This window comes from Musca autumnalis, unplaced genomic scaffold, assembly GCF_047663935.1.
Source record: "Musca autumnalis isolate F117 unplaced genomic scaffold, ASM4766393v1 scaffold_1, whole genome shotgun sequence".
Lineage (NCBI taxonomy): Eukaryota > Metazoa > Arthropoda > Insecta > Diptera > Muscidae > Musca > Musca autumnalis.
In genome coordinates this window covers 104,078,912-104,097,851 of record NW_027411644.1, presented here as the reverse complement: position 1 = coordinate 104,097,851, position 18,940 = coordinate 104,078,912, and the positions used below count along the sequence as shown (strand labels likewise).

At 33.4% G+C, this 18,940-nt stretch overlaps 2 protein-coding genes across 2 annotated transcripts in view; one reads left to right on the top strand and one right to left on the bottom strand.

Moving 5' to 3' along the window:
* Dhc1 (dynein axonemal heavy chain 1) overlaps window positions 1–18,940 on the top strand; it is a 339,369-nt gene that overhangs the window by 19,232 nt on the left and 301,197 nt on the right. The gene's annotated exons all lie outside the window — the stretch shown is intronic.
* On the bottom strand, window positions 14,279–15,223 carry LOC141403829 (uncharacterized). The gene is made up of 2 exons (XM_073986836.1): window positions 15,203–15,223; window positions 14,279–15,130 (listed from the first exon to the last, which is right to left on the bottom strand). Exon 2 carries the CDS (start codon window positions 15,101–15,103, stop codon window positions 14,420–14,422), a length of 684 nt encoding a protein of 227 aa, XP_073842937.1. The 5' UTR covers window positions 15,104–15,130; window positions 15,203–15,223; the 3' UTR covers window positions 14,279–14,419.

Below are 18,940 nucleotides of genomic sequence, written 5' to 3'. Positions count from 1 at the left end.
GATATTTATTTTGTATTGTTTATTTTTTTTATCAAAGGACAACAACTGAGTGTTATAAGTGTGGGTTATTGATTTTACAAAACCTATAATGAACAAGATAATGGTTATGTAGATATAATATTTGATGGATTGGGTAAACATAATCAATAGGTTGAAAAGGATTAGAGACAATAGATTGAGTTTAATACAACAAATAGTGAAAGCGAAATTCAGAAATATTTTTTAGGTTCAAAAAAAAGACTTAACCCGCATTGAAGATTTATTGAAATACGAACCAAATATCAGATAAAGGAAATAACAAAATGATATATCATCTGTGGTATCTTAGTCCTGAACTTGTTGGCCTGATCTGATAGTTCAAACCACCGTAAAGAGCCAAATGCGACAAAAATCTTAACAAAGCAAGCAGAAGAAGATGGAACAAACCAAACTAATACTACGGTTACATTACAGTTTTTTGCCAGGTTAACCCACTTCGAGAGGATTTATTTGACGTTTGCGCTATGGAATTGACATTTGAAATCCAAACCCACTGGGTTAATCCGGCTAAGTGTAACCGGGGTATAACAAAAGAACAACTGCCGAAATTTCCAGAAAAAGTCTACCAGGCGTAAATTACAGGGTATACTTACTTGTTGTTCAAGAGATTAAGCATTAACTCCGAATTTCTTGAAAAAGATGCTGTAACTTGACCGCAGAACATCAATTACCAGGAAGGGTAAAGGATGTTAAACAACTTGAAAGTTGTGAACGACATAGCAGAGCAAGGAGTCGAGTTCATCACCAAGTAGTCATCTTTACCCAGATGTCTCCAAAATCACATTATGTTAGCCCCTTAAATAAATTTAAATATGAACAAAATGTAAAAGACATTTGTTTTCATTCCCAAAAATTGATTATATTGGAAGAAATAAAAAATAATTTAAAAAATTAAGTTACAATGCTTTATTTATAAAAGCACTTAAAACTAGAACATAATTTTTAATAATGGATTCTCTCAAATAAAACGAGGGTGGCCGTTTAATATTGCCACAATTTTTAATTAAGATTTAATCATTTCAAAATATTTTCTTTTTTTAAGTGCATTTGTAAATAAAACACTGTAACTTATTTTTTAAAATATTTTTTATTTTTAATTTTTTATTAATTATAGCCAATTTAGGCCGAAAACGTAGATAAAAACTTTAAAATACCTGAAATCGTGTTGTACCGTTATATAGGGGCTATACCAAAACCTTGACCTGAGTCCAACATTTTTAGTGAGGAAGTTTCTGTACCATTGGGAACCCCAAATGCCAAGTTATAGCCAATTCGGCCTAAAATTTTCACCAGAATCCTTAAAATACTTTAAATCGGGTGGTACTATATGGGGGCTCTAAGAAAAAAGTGAACCCATATTGGTTTTGGTTTCATATTCGTGTATTGTCATCCAAGTCTGAAAAGTGTGCAAAGTTTTAGTTCGATTGGTCAACTACAACTGTGTGGAAAATAAGTTACTACATTTGAACTAAACAGACACAATAGACTCCATTTTCACCCTAAGGCGTTTTCGGGACATTGGCTCTATTATCTTGAATTCAGTATTACTTACGTGTTTTGTTGTTCGGCAAGAAAAATTAAAAAGTCGAGATTTTCATAACTACGAGGACCCAGTGGCATGTGTTAACATATTCCAATTGTGCTCAAACTTTAACAATCTTAAAATCTAACCAAACTAAATTCTTTAGGGGAGTGCCGCATAAAAAAAATCCGACATCGATGTTTTCCGTTTGAGTTAAAACCAGACTAATGCAACAAATTAAGACAAAGAAAATATTGAATTTTAAATAAAATATTTGACAATTTAACAAATTTTATATTTTTTAATAGGTTAATAATAAAAAAATGGTGTTACAATATACATATAACCATATTTTTATATCCACACTGTGGTAAAGGGTCTCAATAGCATAATAATCTGCTAAAAAAGCGACTTTAAACGGCCAACAATTTTAATTTAGGGCACTTTGATGATTTTTCCCAACTTTAATTGCCAATTTTACGACTTTTATGACGATTTTCGACCAAAAACTGTTTGCATATTTTGCATATTTTTTGCATATTCTGCATATTTTTTGCATATTTTGCATATTTGTTGCATATTTTGCATATTTTTTGCATATTTTGTGCATATGCAAAATATGCAAATATGCAAAATAAATACAAAATATGACCCTGCCATTGAATTCAGATTTTTTTGAAACGAATTTTGGTCCAATCAGAATCTTCGTATCTCTATTATTAAAAAATATGCAAATATGCAAAATCCGATGTCTACTGATCAATAACTTCATTGTTTGAGGCAAATCACTTTCCATAGAACGATTTCATTAGTTTTGAATAATGGAAATGGTCAGTGTGGACAAAATCCGGGCAACATGGTGCATTTTTCCATATTCTTTCGTTTTTAATCGATTGAGCGAAAACGTGTCATCCATTTTTGAGTTCGCAACTCGTTGAAAATATTGTATTTCATATAAGTTACTATGGGATGATAAAAAATCACGGAAATATTGATCCACTCTTGTATTTTAAAATTTTCCCGGGAAATCCCGGATTCCCGGGAATGGCGATTTTTTGATTCCCATTTCCCGGGAATGATAAAAAACGGGAAAACCCAAAACCCTAGTAAGAAGTAATGTAATTCCTCGAAATCTTGGTCGTTTATTCATTGGTCGATAAAAATCGCCCAAAAGCTATTTCTAAATGTATTTTGATATTTTTTTGCTTTTTTAATACAAAAAGATCCGGCTGTCCATTATAAAATAAGGAAAATTACACCTAACTTTTCCATTAATGACGGTGTAGTTATGTGCAATATTTCTGATATGTTATATCATATCAACTGTATTATCAGACGGATAAAATATTCCGCAGTCATATTAAATAGATTCCGTAGAAAACTGGTGATGCCCAAGGGTAGTAAGGGTAGGGTATCACATGGTCTGTCCCGTCCGTTTATAGCCCTCTCTTACTTGTTTTTTAGATAGCTGGTAAAAAAACAAAAAATACAATATATACATATAGTTTTTGTTTCAGGATTATGCCCATCAGCAACGATAGACTAAAACAATAAGCGGAAGAATTTGACTTTAACATTTTTTTTAACTTTTTTAAATAGATCGCATTAGGATAACAATAGGGAATTGGGACGATTATCAATCCTAAACAGTATCATTGAGCCGAAAAATCTGTTGATAAATTTAAAATCCTCAATGAATAACTCGGTAATGTATAAAAGGCATAAAAAGTTGCTATTAAAAAACAAAACGACACACAGTGTCACGACAATGGCCAAAAATGGTCAAAGCCAAGTACCTCGGAGTACAAATATATCGATGGGAGTCGATGGAAAACATTCCTATTAGAAGATTTTTGAATTTTGTCCGATAAATGTTGACAATGTGTATTTTTTTTCATAGTTTCCAAAAATTAACAATATTTATTATCTTCAAATATTTGAATAGTTAAAGTAAAGCCAATGCTAAATACGTCCGTATACCTAAAGCGTGTGTGGTGAAAAAAGTAGAACACATGTATTCCGAAATACGTCGAGTGTATTCAATTGCAAGTTGAACAAATTCAACTATGACAGACCGTATAATATGTTTTGTATATATGTATGTGTGTGTTTTGTATTTCAACAAGAAAAGCAAAATAAAACATAAAATACATATATTGTTATAGATGGAAATTGTTTATTTCTACGAATGAAACAAAAGTTATATGTATGTTTTCATAGAGGTTTTTCTATCTTATGCTAAGTTTACTTTTACGAAATCCACTCGATTTCAAATGAGTTTTCATTTAACGTATACCCAAAGGAATTGACAGTTCAAATCGAGTGGATTTCATAAATGTAAACCAAGCATTAAACGGGATTTCGGTCGTAACGTATTTGGGTAATACGGACGCCCAGAGAGCGTTTTTGTGGTGGTAGGTAAATAAGTTTTGTACGTCGCGTTGAATAATAGGTATGACTGTAACAGTCGCTAAAAAACAGTTTTTTTTTTTAAGTTGCTTTGGATGTAATAAGCTGGGCTTCACATTTGTTTGAAAGCAAATTGTGATCATATGGTGTTTACAGTTACCCAAGCTTGTAGTTCTTAGTTCATCAAATTTGTGAAGCAAATTTTAAAATTAGTGGAGTGTGAAAAAGTTGTATAAAAATGTATATCAATATTATTTGCTGTTTGAGTTGTGAAAAGTGAGTACTTCAAATGTATGAAGGCGCCAGCTGCAGAGGCTTGCAGAGGAACATGTTATTTATCTTTTTCAGTGATCGCCTTACCTCACATTAATGAGTTACCCTCTTTTTTAACAAAGCGTTTTGGTGTGTCGACTAAAGCTCGAAAACGAATGGACCGATCATCATATATTTTTGTGGGCTTATTAAGTTCCTAATAATCTTGTTTTTAGACTAGGGAATTTTAAAAATATCAATTAAAAAATGGTGAACTGTCAAAGTCGATATTTCGATTTTTAAAAAAGGACCGTTTTAGACCATTAATCTGTAAAATAAAATAAGGAAAATTATCTTATCTTTATCTTTTACGGAAAATTATATTATCTTACAATTTAAAAATTTCATAATTGTTCAAAATACCGAAATTCGGAAGGCACCGTTTTATGGGGTCTATATCAAAATGTGCATCTCTATCCATAATTTTTATCGGGAAAGTTTTTTGTCAACAGGGAACCCTACAACTCAAAATTCAGCAAATTTGGTCGATAAATTCAGCTAAAATATCGAAAATTGGTAAGTACCGTTATATGGGGCTATGCCAAAACGTGGACCGATTTTCCCAGTTGTTTGCCCTCGACATTATCAGCCAACAATAAATACTTGTACCAAAATTTATCCACCTACGCCAACTCCTTCTCTTTTTGGCCACCGTTTATATGAACTCGCGACATAGTGCGACGGGTCATCAACACGGAACTGAGTCGGGTAGTTTTTAATAAATCCACTCGTTAGAGGATTTATTTTTGTATTTCAAATCAGATTTTACCGGATTAAGCAAATATGTCATCATCAAGGTGGTTAAGGATTAACATCTGACAATTTTTTCTTCCCCAATTTCCAGTTTGTAGGAGAGAGAAACATATGTGAGATACCAATTGCCTCTCAACACTCTTTCTCACTATCAAACTTACAGTGAGAGAAGCTCTGCAGTCTGTCTACAGCGTGACCGCTGGAAAATTTCAAAAAGTATCACAAAAAGTATCATTCCAGGAAAAAAGTGGAACAAGTCTTTCAAAAAAGTAGCACAAAAAGTGACACACATTTTTCTTATTATTAAAAACGGAAAACAATAAAGAAGCTTAACATAAACAGTGGTAATATACAATAAGTTAAAAAATACATTAAAACTAAAAAAACGTTACGAAAAAAAATAATTTCAAGTGTACTCGGTTTCATGTGTTTGTAAATTTTGCTTATTTGCAATAATCGTAATGAAACTAACAGTCCGTTTTAATTTACTTTTTTTTACTCTTGTCAAAATTTCAGTGAAATTACTCTTTGTGTGCACCGAGACAAACCTAAAAATAATAATTAATTTTCCATCAAATAAAGAAGCCACACAACTATTTTGACTAATTATACTAAATGCATTATCCGTAGAAATTTCTACAAAATGACTACACGGAAAGTTATACCACTCTGAAACTTGGTTTAGACTTTACGATGATTAAGGGCATTATCTCGATTGATTTGACATATATTGTATGAAAATGACAACTAAAATCCACAGGATTTGATACACCAAGCATAGTCTAAACGGGATATAATGTAGATACCTTCACTTGATAAGAAGAGTCTTGAGTGTAGTTGTTATGCGGATCAAACCAGGGACGTACGCAGGGGGGAGCTCAGGGGGCCGGGTCCCCTGATATTGTTCTGAAGGTTTTGTACAGAAAATGTACTTTGTCAACAAGTTATCTAAGAAATATTAAAATTTTATTTGTTTGAATACTCTTTTTAGAGAAACTTCCAGTAAAACTGAATTCCTTCTTTATGCCATGCCAGTGTTTTGAAATTCTGTAATGAGTATAAATGTCTTGAGGCTTTAAACTCATTTTTTATTCAAAACGATTACAAATTCAGTATTGTGCGGATTAGAAGAAAATAAAATAAAATGTATATTGGACAATATGTACGACATATCAAGGGTTTTCCGAGTATACCTCGAAAACCAGTTAAAAAATTGTTTTACTGCCTTAATCAAAGTTTTGTATTCCTATTTTATATCAACTTGTTGCTAAACAGTGGTATAAAATAATGGAGCAAAATGTATTGTTGTGCATTATAAAGTGATAAAATCTGCTATAAATAGCATGCCAATCTGAATTTTTTCCTATCAATAACAAATTTGTATCTAAAAACAACCGTAAACGAAATTAATGCTTAAACTTTAGTTATATGGTATTGTATTAAAATCTGCTGTAATTTGTATTGTATATCACGGTGCTCTTGAACCAACTTTAAATAAAAGAAGCTTAGATGAAAAAATCAAAAACCAAAAAATCACTATTTTAGGGTTTTTTAGGTTTTGCAGGGAAATCACAAGCCCTATCAAAATGTAACTAAAGAAAATCTTGTAGCAGTGAAAATTCTCTACAATATTGTTCTTATATGATATTTTCGTGGGTTTTTACCATTTTTGAGATATAAAAGTTTAAATTGGGACAATTCACTGAGTGTATCGTCTCCTTATAAAACACTGTCATGACTACAATTTTCTAACTTAAACTTATTTATCTCAAAAATGGTATAAAAAATTGCGAATCCCACTCTTGTAGAGAATTTTCACAGCTATACGACTATCTGTAGTCCCATTACGATAAGACTAACCTTTTTTTAAGCAAATCGTGAAAACCTAACAAAAAAAACCTAAAAATGTGACCTGAACTTCTATATCTCAAAAATGGTAAACCCTAGGAACAAATCAAACAACTTTTCAAAGTTACAACATTTTTTTTAGCCCCATTTCGTTAGGACTAGCGGTATCCAAGCAAAGTTGCGAAAACCTAAAATATACCTAAAAAAGTGAACTTATTTAAAATTCCCTCCAGCGATTTTTTCTTGTTTTTGGATTTTTCTCATCTATGAACATTGCTGTTTTAGAATCCAAAAAAACTTCTCAGTTGTAAGCTCCTCACGATAAAAATGGACCTCATCGAAATAATGTTCTTAGACTAATCATATGTTTTGACGAAACCCACGTCAAACAATTCGGAGTCTATTTATTCCAGTTCGTCCGTGCCCATTATACCTCTCGAACAGATCAACAGATTTGGTCCAAATTTTGAATCTCGCAATATTTTGTCTAAACTTCCTTTGGGCACCAGACTTTAAAATGTTTCCCTAAAATCTTGAGCAAAGTCCAATTCGATTTTTTCGTGACCTAGAGTAGGTTTGAATATGGATTATATCGATTCACTCCTTCAAATACCTCCAACACAAAATTTCAATGATCCGATTTGACCGAAACTATAAACATCCTAAAATTACGTACATATATCAAGTACCAAGAGGGTCTATTTGGAACAACATCATCGGATACATCCCTCACAAAAGTTAAACATCAGTGTAGTTTAAGGACTGTTTGAGCAGTCATTGCAGTTTTTGACCAATGGTACTTCTTGCGGTCTTGTTTACAGCGATATTGTATTTTAAGTGCGTAAGTCCATGGTTATGTCAGGATTAGTCCAAAAGCTCTAAATCTTACGCCGACCAACTAAATTGAATTCCAAAATTAGGTCCACTTCCAAAATGGACTTTATCAGTCGATACTTTCAGGTATCGTCTGTACAAAAGTGCAAAACTTTTGCGCTTTCATCGAAGTCACATTTTTGAGCACAACATAAGCATTTGGCTATACAATTTATAGCCCGTATTCGATCTGTCTGTATATAAAAGTCTCAACTCACATAGGCTGAGGGTATATCTCTGTAGGCAAAGCCGACTGTTACTTTTTACTTGTTTTCCAGAAAACAAAAGTTATGAATTTGCATAAGTTTGTCTCCGCTGTGCCGATTGAAGTGATTGGTCGTTGGAGTTTTTCGACTTAACCTATTTTGTCAGGATTTAACTAAAATTTTTCCGAGCTCTTTTTAGAGATATTTTTTCGACCATGTTTTTGTGTAGTCTCAAACAGTACTGCGAGTTGGATTCGGAGTCTATGAGTCGTAGATTGCAACGCCAGGCTCCTTTCATGGATTCTCTCACTTCTGGCAAAATTATAAAGTTTTGGTGTTTTTATGACATTAAAGAATATTATTTTCTTACAATAATACAAAACTTTAAAGAGGAAACGGCGTCATGTTCGGATCGAACTGTTTATATCCTCCAAAACCGTATATACTCGTATCTATTCGACATATTCGCGAATGTAATCCCTGTGTTCGAACGTGGATCTATTTTCACCACTCTTTTCATGGAATTTCTCCTACCAAAAGGATTTCCAAAATCCATATTACTGACGATACTTTTAAATACTATGCTAATAGCCTCGAATTACAGAAAATCTTTCGAAAGCTATTCGCTGCGGGATTTAGAACCCAAAATGCCAAATAAGAGCTAATGTGGTTGAAAACTCTGGAATACACCAAAACGTACATCTGTATGGGTAATATTCATTTGAAAGATTTTTTATTTATTACTTCAATTCTGTTGGAGAATTTGGTTAAAAACTTTTGTATGGAGACTATACCGAACGTGGTCTGATATGGTTCAATTCTGAACATCCAATTACTAATATATTATAATCAGTTCCAAATTTCAATGTCGTATCTAAAATATTGTGATCTCTCTCTATTGAATGTATATTCTTTGTGCCAATATTGAATATACATAAAATCAACTAAAAACCCTTAAAAATAGCTTTACGTAACGATACACAACATTTTTAATTTTCATGATTTTTGGTCAGTTTGGTACCAAGTCGTATATTTTGAAGGAAGTAAATGGCACATATTTGCTGGGCGGTCATGTGGGTCACTTCTTCGATGAATTTGCAAACATCACAATGCTTCAATAACATTTCCGACAGGTCACCTCAGTGCCCTGTCATATGATGGATTTTTGGAAATCAATACTCTGGACATTTCGCAACAGCTATCGGTTAATAACTATAAAAGTGATATAGTCTTTAGTGACAGCTATACATTCTTGGATTGATGTATTATGGTACCGATGGCGAGCTCAATACCGAGTTATATGTTCTATGCCATGATCTTTGATGTGGATACAATATTGTTCATTTATGCTACGATTGTTCTGCTAACATTGGCCATAAACTTGACATATTGGTTGGAAGGTAAAGCCACTAAACTTTGGTACAGCTTCTTTGACATCTACATTTTCAATGGTATACTGGTATACCAAATGGAAGCACATTATTCCGGAATTCGCAGTATTCTCTACATGCTAATCTGTCTCGGAGGTCTAATGATAAACACAACCTATGTCACTTACCTCCAAACATTCAATGCCAGTCCACCGCATGAAAAGCCAATCAACACTTTAAACGATGTCTTGGCCAATCATAAGAAAATTCTTATGTACGAAGATGAATATAAAGTCAAAGTTATACAAGTTATACCAACATTTTTGGAATTTTATACCCTTCGCGATAGCTATGACACACGATATTCATATCCAGTACCTGCCGTTCAGTGGTCCCAGTATGATGAACAACAGAATTTTTTTACTAAACGGAAATTTCGTTTATCCGATATATACTTTTTTCGAATGTTACCACATATAATACCAATGCAGGCTAATTCAATATTTGAAGATGCCATCATTGAAATGATTGGTTTAACCAATCAGGCTGGTCTCACCAATCATTGGAAAAAGTTGGCTTTTCTTGAAGGTATACAGAGAAAACGCCTGAATCTATCGGACACCAGTAGTAAGGATACATTTTATCCGATGCGTTTAGAAGACACCAAGTGGTTAATGTATCTATTCGCTGCTCTTATGGGTGCTGCCTTGACATGTTTAATCGTGGAAGTTCTTTGGTACAATCTTAACAGTAAACCTTTGCTAATTATTAAATCTGCAAATCTTAAATTTTAAATATTTAATTTTTATTAAGTGAAATTCTTAAAAGAATTAAAGAAATCAAGGCAAATTTATATAAGTTATATGCATGAATTACAACAACTAACAATTTTACAAAAACAACATTGTTGTTATTGAAAATTAATTACACTGTGAACCGAAATTTTGAGGGGTGGAAAATTCCTATTGGATATGAAAGCCATTGGTGAGTATATGGCCAAAAACAAAAATTTTTTACAATCGATGAATCCGAGTTTCACCCTTTCAGAATTCGCGAACTGTTAACATATTCTATATAGTATGATATACATTCTTTAAACTGAAGTGTTTTAGGAGGAATCCCATAAGGTCGACCATTAAAATTAATTTACGTGGAGCTGTGTTGGCATCAATGTAGAAAAATAGGTAAAAATGGGTTGAAGCCAACAAGTTTTTTTATGCTCCCTTCCGATTTTTGGCTTAACCTTACATTTTATAGACATATGCCCAAAGAAAGACTCAAAGAATACTTCATGGGCAATATGATACTATTGTATCATTTTTCGATATATCCACTGCATCCACCTAAAATTGATGCTGACATTTTGAATTTCGGGTTTTTTTTGAATTGTTTTAATAATTCGGACGCGCAACAAGATAATATTCAAAACTCACATTAGGATTATAAAACTCGTGATTCTACGTCGTTTAATGCATATCTCATGAGTGTGCTCCTTACAGCATCCTAGTAATTGGAGTCTAAAGGCCAATATTTGATGCGTGATTTTTTTTAAAAAACCTATTTTTTGCGTTTAAAATTTACAAGTGCCATTCAATTTCCTTTGTACCCCGCGTGAATTTAGTTTTTTTAAGCGACGGATCTAATGAGACCTTCCGCGATCGAATCCATCCACTAAAACCGCGGATATAGATACCCTGAAAATAGGAAAAGCAGCAAAAAATTATTTCGACAAATCCGCGTACTAAACCGCGATTTTCTTGAAATTTTTTTACGTAAATGGAATCCTTTATACGCGATTATAATATTTGCGAAAACACGTGTCATAAATTACAGAGATTCGCGTGTAATATGGGTTTTTCACCAAAAATAGAATGTGGAGGCACATCCGCGGTTCTTGAAGAATCTAATTAAAATTTGTATATTTGGACGTATTTTTGATAGGCGCTGACGAAACCGGATGCGCATCAAAATCGTATGCACATTGCGCGACTTTTACCAACTTTAAGGTTTTTTTGCAGTGTATGATGCAACTGGTGGCACACAATGGCCCCTGAGTGAAACATCGAAATATGCATAAATTTTGACAGAGATTGATTCGCTGTATCCAAAAACGGATGCGCATCAACCGACTTTTACTAATTCGCGAATAACAGGCTTTTTAATTATAATATTAATTGAATGATTGTAATTTCAATATTATTCTTAATTTCCTACCCTTATAAGTTATCACAGTAATCAGTTAAACTCTTGCGATGGTAAACCATATGTTTTGATGAAGTTTTAACAGTATACATTCATTATTCTATGGGATTTTAGCAAAATAGTTGGAGAACTCCCAAATATTTTTTTCTAATTTTTAGAATCAAACCAAAAAAATATTTGCAACAATATTTTCCAACAATAAGTTTTTCTCTTTTGTTGTTGCTATAATATGCAATTTATGTACCCAATCTCTATAAATTTGGTATCATATTTTTCTACGCATTGTCTAGATTCCGCATATATTCTTTAATTTATTTTTTGAGGGTTTGTACGGATTCTGGGACAGGATAATTTGGATTTACTTCAAAATTTTTTTTATTATTTGTTGACTTTCCGCGAAAATAATAATAAATTTAATAACTATTTAATTATCTACGAATAGATATGGACTGCTGTTAACGATTTATGGATACATTTTCTCATAACAACAAAAAAGATATTTTTAAATATTTTTTCTTTATATGAAAATAAAAACCGCTATAACTTTTGCGCGCATTGGCCAATTTCGTGAACGCGAGCAGATTTGAAACCGGATTTTTTTCCTTTGCCTCTGTACCAAAAATCGTAGATGTGCTCGTAAAAAAAATTTTTAATTTTTTTCAAAGGGAATTGTAAAGGAATTTTGTTATTCGCCATATACAGAACCCCGAAGGACAGATTCGCCGTGAGTCGAACTTTCGCGATATGGCTTGATGAATATTTTGCTGGAGACCCTAAAAGCCATCTGGAATCAGCGTAATATCTTTGTTCGCTGTGATTTAAGCTTATATTTAAGATGAAATGTCTTCAGTCAAATCAAATGAGTATTTTTTTCGTAGAACATTTCGACCTTCTAACTCGCTTCCTTCAATGTCCTTTTCGTCCTTTATTTCAAGAACCGCAATAAAAGTGGCACAAGATGACATTTTTCAGCTTCGAAATATTCTACAAAAATGTGGCTCGGAAGATTTTAGGTACGGTTCCCAAAGACATAAAATCGATAAAATCTTGTTTAAGCGGTCGTTTTTCACTTTTACCCGAAAGATCCGGATATCCGAATTATGGAACCGGTTATTCTGATATTAAAACCGAATTTTTATCCGGTTTTGTAGCCAGTATTCGATCTGTCCGTAGATTAACAAATATAACATTGGGGATCAACGACAAATATTTCGCGGTGTTACCTGAATTTTTAGCAAAACAAATTTATAATACCCTTCCCACATTGTGGAGTAGTGTATAATTACGAAAGTCAATCTTGTAGAGAATTTTCAAAGCTACAACATATTCTTTATTTCCATTTCGAAATGATTTGCGGTTTTCAAGCTAAATCCTGAAGACCTAAGAAATCTGAAAGTTTGATATTTCAAAAATTGTAAAACCGAGGAAAATACCAAACAACCAATATTGTACAGAACTTTCACTGCTACAACACTTTCTTTAGTCCCATATCGACAGGACTTGCGGTTTCCAAGCAAAATCGTGAAAACCTAAAAAAACCTTAAAATATGAAATTTAATTGCGATTTATTAAAAAATCCGTACAGCGATTTTTTCTTGTTTTTTGATTTTTCATATATATAAACATTGCTGTTTCAGAATCCCCAAAAACTTCCCTTGTGTAAACAGTTTTCATTTAAAATTAGTTAAAGTGTACTGTGCATATAAGGAGGCGATACAGTCAATCCATTGTCCTAATTTGAACTTCTATATCTCAATAACGGTAGAAACTACGAAGATATCGTAAAAGTCAATCTTGAAAAGAATTTTCATTTCTTTAGTTTCATTTCGATAGGACTTGCGGTTTCCAAGCAAAAACATGAAAACCAAAAAACTCTTAAAAATGTCAACTTGAACTTGATTCATTGAGAAATGTTGTCAACTTGAACTTGATTCAGTTGACATTTTTAAGAGTTTTTTGGTTTTCATGTTTTTGCTTGGAAACCGCAAGTCCTTCCTATACTTTTGAAAATGGTAAAACCGGCAAAAGTAGTAAAAGTTGTAAGCTGTTCCCATATGAATTGTATGGTGTCTGAGATACTCAATTTTTAAAATGGCAAAAACTATACATTTTTAAACTATATATAATGGTAAAAGACAATATGTGGGAAGTATTTGGCCGGATCTACACAAAATCAAAAAAATCTTGCAATTTACCCAAAAACAAAATGCAATTGAGTGAACACACAGCATATTGGTTGTAAGAGCGACCCCTATGAAAAACAAGCACATTACAATTTCTCTGTCTATTCTTTTATTTGTCTATGGTAATAGGCTTTGGGCGTATGAGCTCTCTTCCTTTACGTGCAAGAATCTTCAAGTTTTACCACATTTTACTCGAAAGGCGTTCCTTTACTTCAGACACCATACATACATTTCATGGGGGGCAGTTTACAACTTTTACTACTTTTGCTGGTTTTGCCATTTTTCAAATGTAAAGGAAAAGACCAATGATTATATTTTGTTGGTGACTGTCTATAAGAGATATGGCATCACTGTAATTTAAAATAAAACTCGTGTACAGTACAGTAAAAATTCGATTTAATGAATACAAATTCATTATATGTTAAACAAATTAAAGACACATATTTGTGGTTCTTGGTGTCTGCAAAAGAAAGGCTTCACTGTACATAAGTATGTACGTATTTATTTGTATTTTATTTATAAACATGTATACATATTTACAACAACATAAATGCATTTCTAGCCTAAATAAATAACATAAAAACAAAACAAAAACGACAACAAAACTAAACTGTTTCACAGTTATTTAAATTTAAATCAAATTGCAGCTTCATATTATTTTTCGGCTCTGGAAGTTTGTGTAAGGTTTTGATGTTACTCTGATTATATGCTGTTTCGCTGATCGTTTGAGATCAATCGAACGTGAACCATTAATCCTCGGCACTGCAGACGAGCATAATCATTGAGAAATGTTACCTTTACTGCAGGGCGATCATGATAATAGAGGACCGTTTGATGACGTCTGTAACGTGGTTTGCTGATGCGTAGACTGTAAAGCCATCGAATAAGATCGCTGTCTGACAGTTGAGCATTTATTTCTGGCTGAATGTTTGCCATAGCGTACTCGCTCTGCTGAACTGGAATGGCTTGGTCAGTCGGTCTTTCTACTGAAGTCACAACACGCGATTTTGATTGTGGTGTTTGAGCCATAATGGGGTTGTCAGTGCTTATGGACCTTCCAGCTGATGTCATAACTCCTCCAGGCTTTAATTGTGCTGTTCGTGACGTCTCAGCAACCACGTTTCTATTAACTTCTGAAATGTTTCCTAAATTAGATGGTCTAGGATCTTCCAATCCCTCCCATCCTGCCTCAGGAGTAATTGTCAATTGAGGAATTTCGGAAACAATATCCTCAACGCCTAAATTAATACGTCTTGTGGCGGCTGAAGTAGATGGTTGATTATCTTGAGTAATTGACCTGCCTTCTACCACGCGATTGTATGGCGTTTGCGCACGTGGTGGCGGCATTGACATAACACGACGTCGCTGTGTTATTTTCATACGCATGTTGAGGCGATGAAGGTTCAGCTAGTACTAAAAAATGCTTTCAGTTTTTATTTGTTTTGATTGATTAATAACGGGATTTTATTTCCTTTCTTAATTTACCTATGGTTCGTTGTTGGCTTTAAAACCTGTTCTGATAAATAACAGTGACATTTTTCATAAGGAATTTAAAATTATCAGTTGTGTCTTTTTACTTTTTCAGTAAAATTTATTCAGTAACTTCTTTTCAGAGAGTAATAGAGATTTTACTCTTTGATACGAAAATAAAGAAAAAAGTAAAAGGCATCATTTAGTAATCTTTAGCAAGGTAACAGTTGATTACCAAAACAAAAACGTTGGCGCCAATGTATGAAATAAAAACTAAGTCCATATTTATATTAGGCAATTTTCCTTGCGACAAATTGTCAGTTTGATGGGGAGAGAGGTGAGGCATATGGTAACAATTAGCCTCTCAACACCCTCTCTCACCTACAAACTGGCAATTGCCGCAAGGAAAATTGCCTAATGTAAATATGGACTAACTCCACAGCAATGAAAAAGTTCTTCAATTTTAAGCAAACTTAATAAAAAATAATTGATATATTAATAAAATAATCAATAAATATAGCTGAATCGTAATATTTGTAGTATATTTCCACAAAAATCAGATACACATTGAGCAGCTGACCATTAGCAGATGATTAAAAAGCTGATCGAACTTGCTAAATGTTGCTGGGAAAAATTCTTTCAGCAACTTTTAGCAATTTCTCAGCAAACTGTCAAAATTGTTCTCTCACTTCGTTCTCCTTTACTGAACTTTTGTGTAAAAAGAATGCATTTAGTAACATTTCGTAATAATTATTACAAATTATCACGCAAAAAGACACACCTGTTTATTGCATGTCGCACAGTGTGGCAAAAATGTACAATTAATTAAAAAAGTTTTTTCTTTAGACCTTAAATAATTTTGTCACATCGAAATATTCGTCGGAGACCCTATAAAGTATATACGGCGAATTCTGAGTGAAATCTATCGTTAAAAAAGTTCCCGCACCGATTGCATTAAAAATGTCCATTGCAGTTTTTTCTTTTATTTTCTTTGTTCATAGAGACAGGAAATCGTTCGAAAATAAATTATTTTGTTTTGAAATTAAATATAATTTTCACTATCGGACCATTCTACATAAGGCTAATACAAACAAGTAAAAAAGTGTTAAGTTCGGCCGGGCCGAACTTTTCATACCCTCCACCATATAATATTCTTTAACTAAAATGGAATAATTAGTTTTTGTCCTGTCCCCAACTTTAAGTGGGTACCTTAAAATGTCAGATAATGTACATAAAATGCTTCATTCGGGAGGCCTTTTTTATGGTGCCTATATCTAACTATGTATGTTGACAATTTTTGGTGGGCGAGAAATTGGGAGGTACCGTTATATAGGGGTTATAATAAAACATGGACCTATGTTGACAGTTTTTGATGGGAGCCTTTAATGTCAAATAACTCCTAATTCGGTTAAAAATTGTAGCTAGAATCCTCAAAATACCGAAAATCGGTACATAACGTGAAAACTTCAAATGTCATTAACAGCTAGTTCGGAGGTATGTGGGCTATACGAAAATATGAACTTAAATGAACAATTTTTGTTGCAGAATTTTTGTTGGCTTTTAAATTTCAAATTACAGAAACTTCGTCCAAAAAAGAAAGCTAAGGTACGGAAATTCGGAAGGTTTGTTTTGGGGCTATACCAAAACATGGACCTACCTGGTTAAACATTTTAAGTAAAACCCTCAAAGTACCGAAAATCGGGAAGTATCGTTATATTGGGGCTATGTTGAAAATTGTTGATGCAGATGTGTAGTGACCACTGCAACCTTCAAATGTCAAATTACAGTTAGTTCGGTTAAAAATTGTAGCTAAAATTGCCAATTACTGAAAATTGGGAGGTAACGTTATATGGGAGCTATATCCGAACATGGACCTATGTTGACAATTTTTTATGGAGAGGTGTTGTGACCACTAAGAACTTCAAATGTCAAATTACTGCTAGTTCGGTTTAATATTGTAGCTAAAATCATCAAATTACTGAAAATCGGGAGGTACTTTTATATGGGAGCTTTATCAATACATCGACCTTTCATGACAATTTTGTTCAAACGTTCAAATTACAATATCAAATGTTCAAATTACAGATAATTCGGTTAAAACTTGTAGGTAAAATTCCGAAATCCGTTATACCGAGGTACCGTTATATGGGGCTATACCAAAACGTGGACCGATGTAGCCCATCATCGAACTTGACCTGCCTGCAAACAAAAGACGCATTTTCCCAAAATTTCAGACAATTTTGGTGGAGAGGTGTGGTGACCTGTAAGAACTTCAAATGTTCAAATTACAGCTAATTCTGTTAAAACTTGTAGGTAAAAATCTCAAAATACCGAAAATCAGGAGGTACCGTTATATGGGGCTATACCAAAACATGTACCTATGTTCATAATTTGTTCGAATATAAGTTTTCTGGTCACTAAGAACCCTAAATATCAAATTATAGCTATATCGGTCTAGAAATGTGACTTAAATCGTCAAAATACCTGAAATCGGGCGGTAACGTTATATGGGGGCTATTACAAAACATTGATCTACGTCCACTAGTTTTGTTATATAAGTTTATTGACACTTAAGAACCCTAAATGTCAAATTATAGCTAAATCGGTCTGAAAATGTAGCTAAAAACGTCAAAATACCATAAATCTAGGGGAACCGTTATATGGGGGCCATACCAAAACGTGGACCTTTGTCCACTAGTTTTGTTATATAAGTTTAGTGACGCTTAAGAGCCCTAAATATCAAATTATAGCTAAATCGGTCTGAAAATGTAGCTAAAAACGGCAAAATACCGTAAATCGGGGGTACCGTTATATGGGGGCTATACCAAAACGTGGACCTATGTCCACAACTTTTGTTATATATGTTTATTGACACTTAAGAACCCTAAATGTCAAATTATAGCTACATCGGTCTGAAAATGTAGGTAAAAACGCCAAAATACAGTAAATCGGGGGGTACCATTATATGGGGCTATACCAAAACGTGGACCTATGTCCACAACTTTTGTTATATAAGTTTATTGACACTTAAGAACCCTATATGTCAAATTATAGCTAAATCGGTCTGAAAATGTAGCTAAAAACGGCAAAATACCGTAAATCGGGGGGTACCGTTATATGGGGGCTATACCAAAACGTGGACCTATGTCCACAACTTTTGTTATATAAGCTTATTGACACTTAAGAACCCTAAATGTCTAATTATAGCTACATCGGTCTGAAAATGTATCTAAAAACGTCAAAATACCGTAAATCGGGGGGTACCGTTATATGGGGGCTATACCAAAACGTCGACCTATGTCCACAACTTTTGTTATATAAGTTTATTGACACTTAAGTACCCTAAGTGTCAAATTATAGCTAAATCGGTCTGAAAATGTAGCTAAAAACGTCAAAATACCGTAAATCGGGGGGTACCGTTGTATGGGGGCTATACCAAAACGTGGACCGATATAGCCCATCATCGAACTTGACCTGCCTGCAAACAAAAGACGCATTTTCCCAAAATGTCAGCGTTCTATCTCCATTTTTGTGGATGCTAGAGTGATTACCACAGACGGACGGACGGACGGACGTGCTCAGATCGACTCAGAATTTTACCCTGATCAAGAATATATATACTTTATAGGGTCGCAAATGAGTATTTCAATGCGTTACAAACGGAAAAACAAACTTAATATACCCTCCATACTATGGTGGAGGGTATAAAAATTCGCCAATTCGCTGTCCGTCCATCTACCCTTCTGTTGTAAT

Bases quoted from the DNA above. Each gene is read 5' to 3' on its own strand.
- LOC141403829 (XM_073986836.1), bottom strand. From the start codon at position 15,103: ATGCGTATGAAAATAACACAGCGACGTCGTGTTATGTCAATGCCGCCA.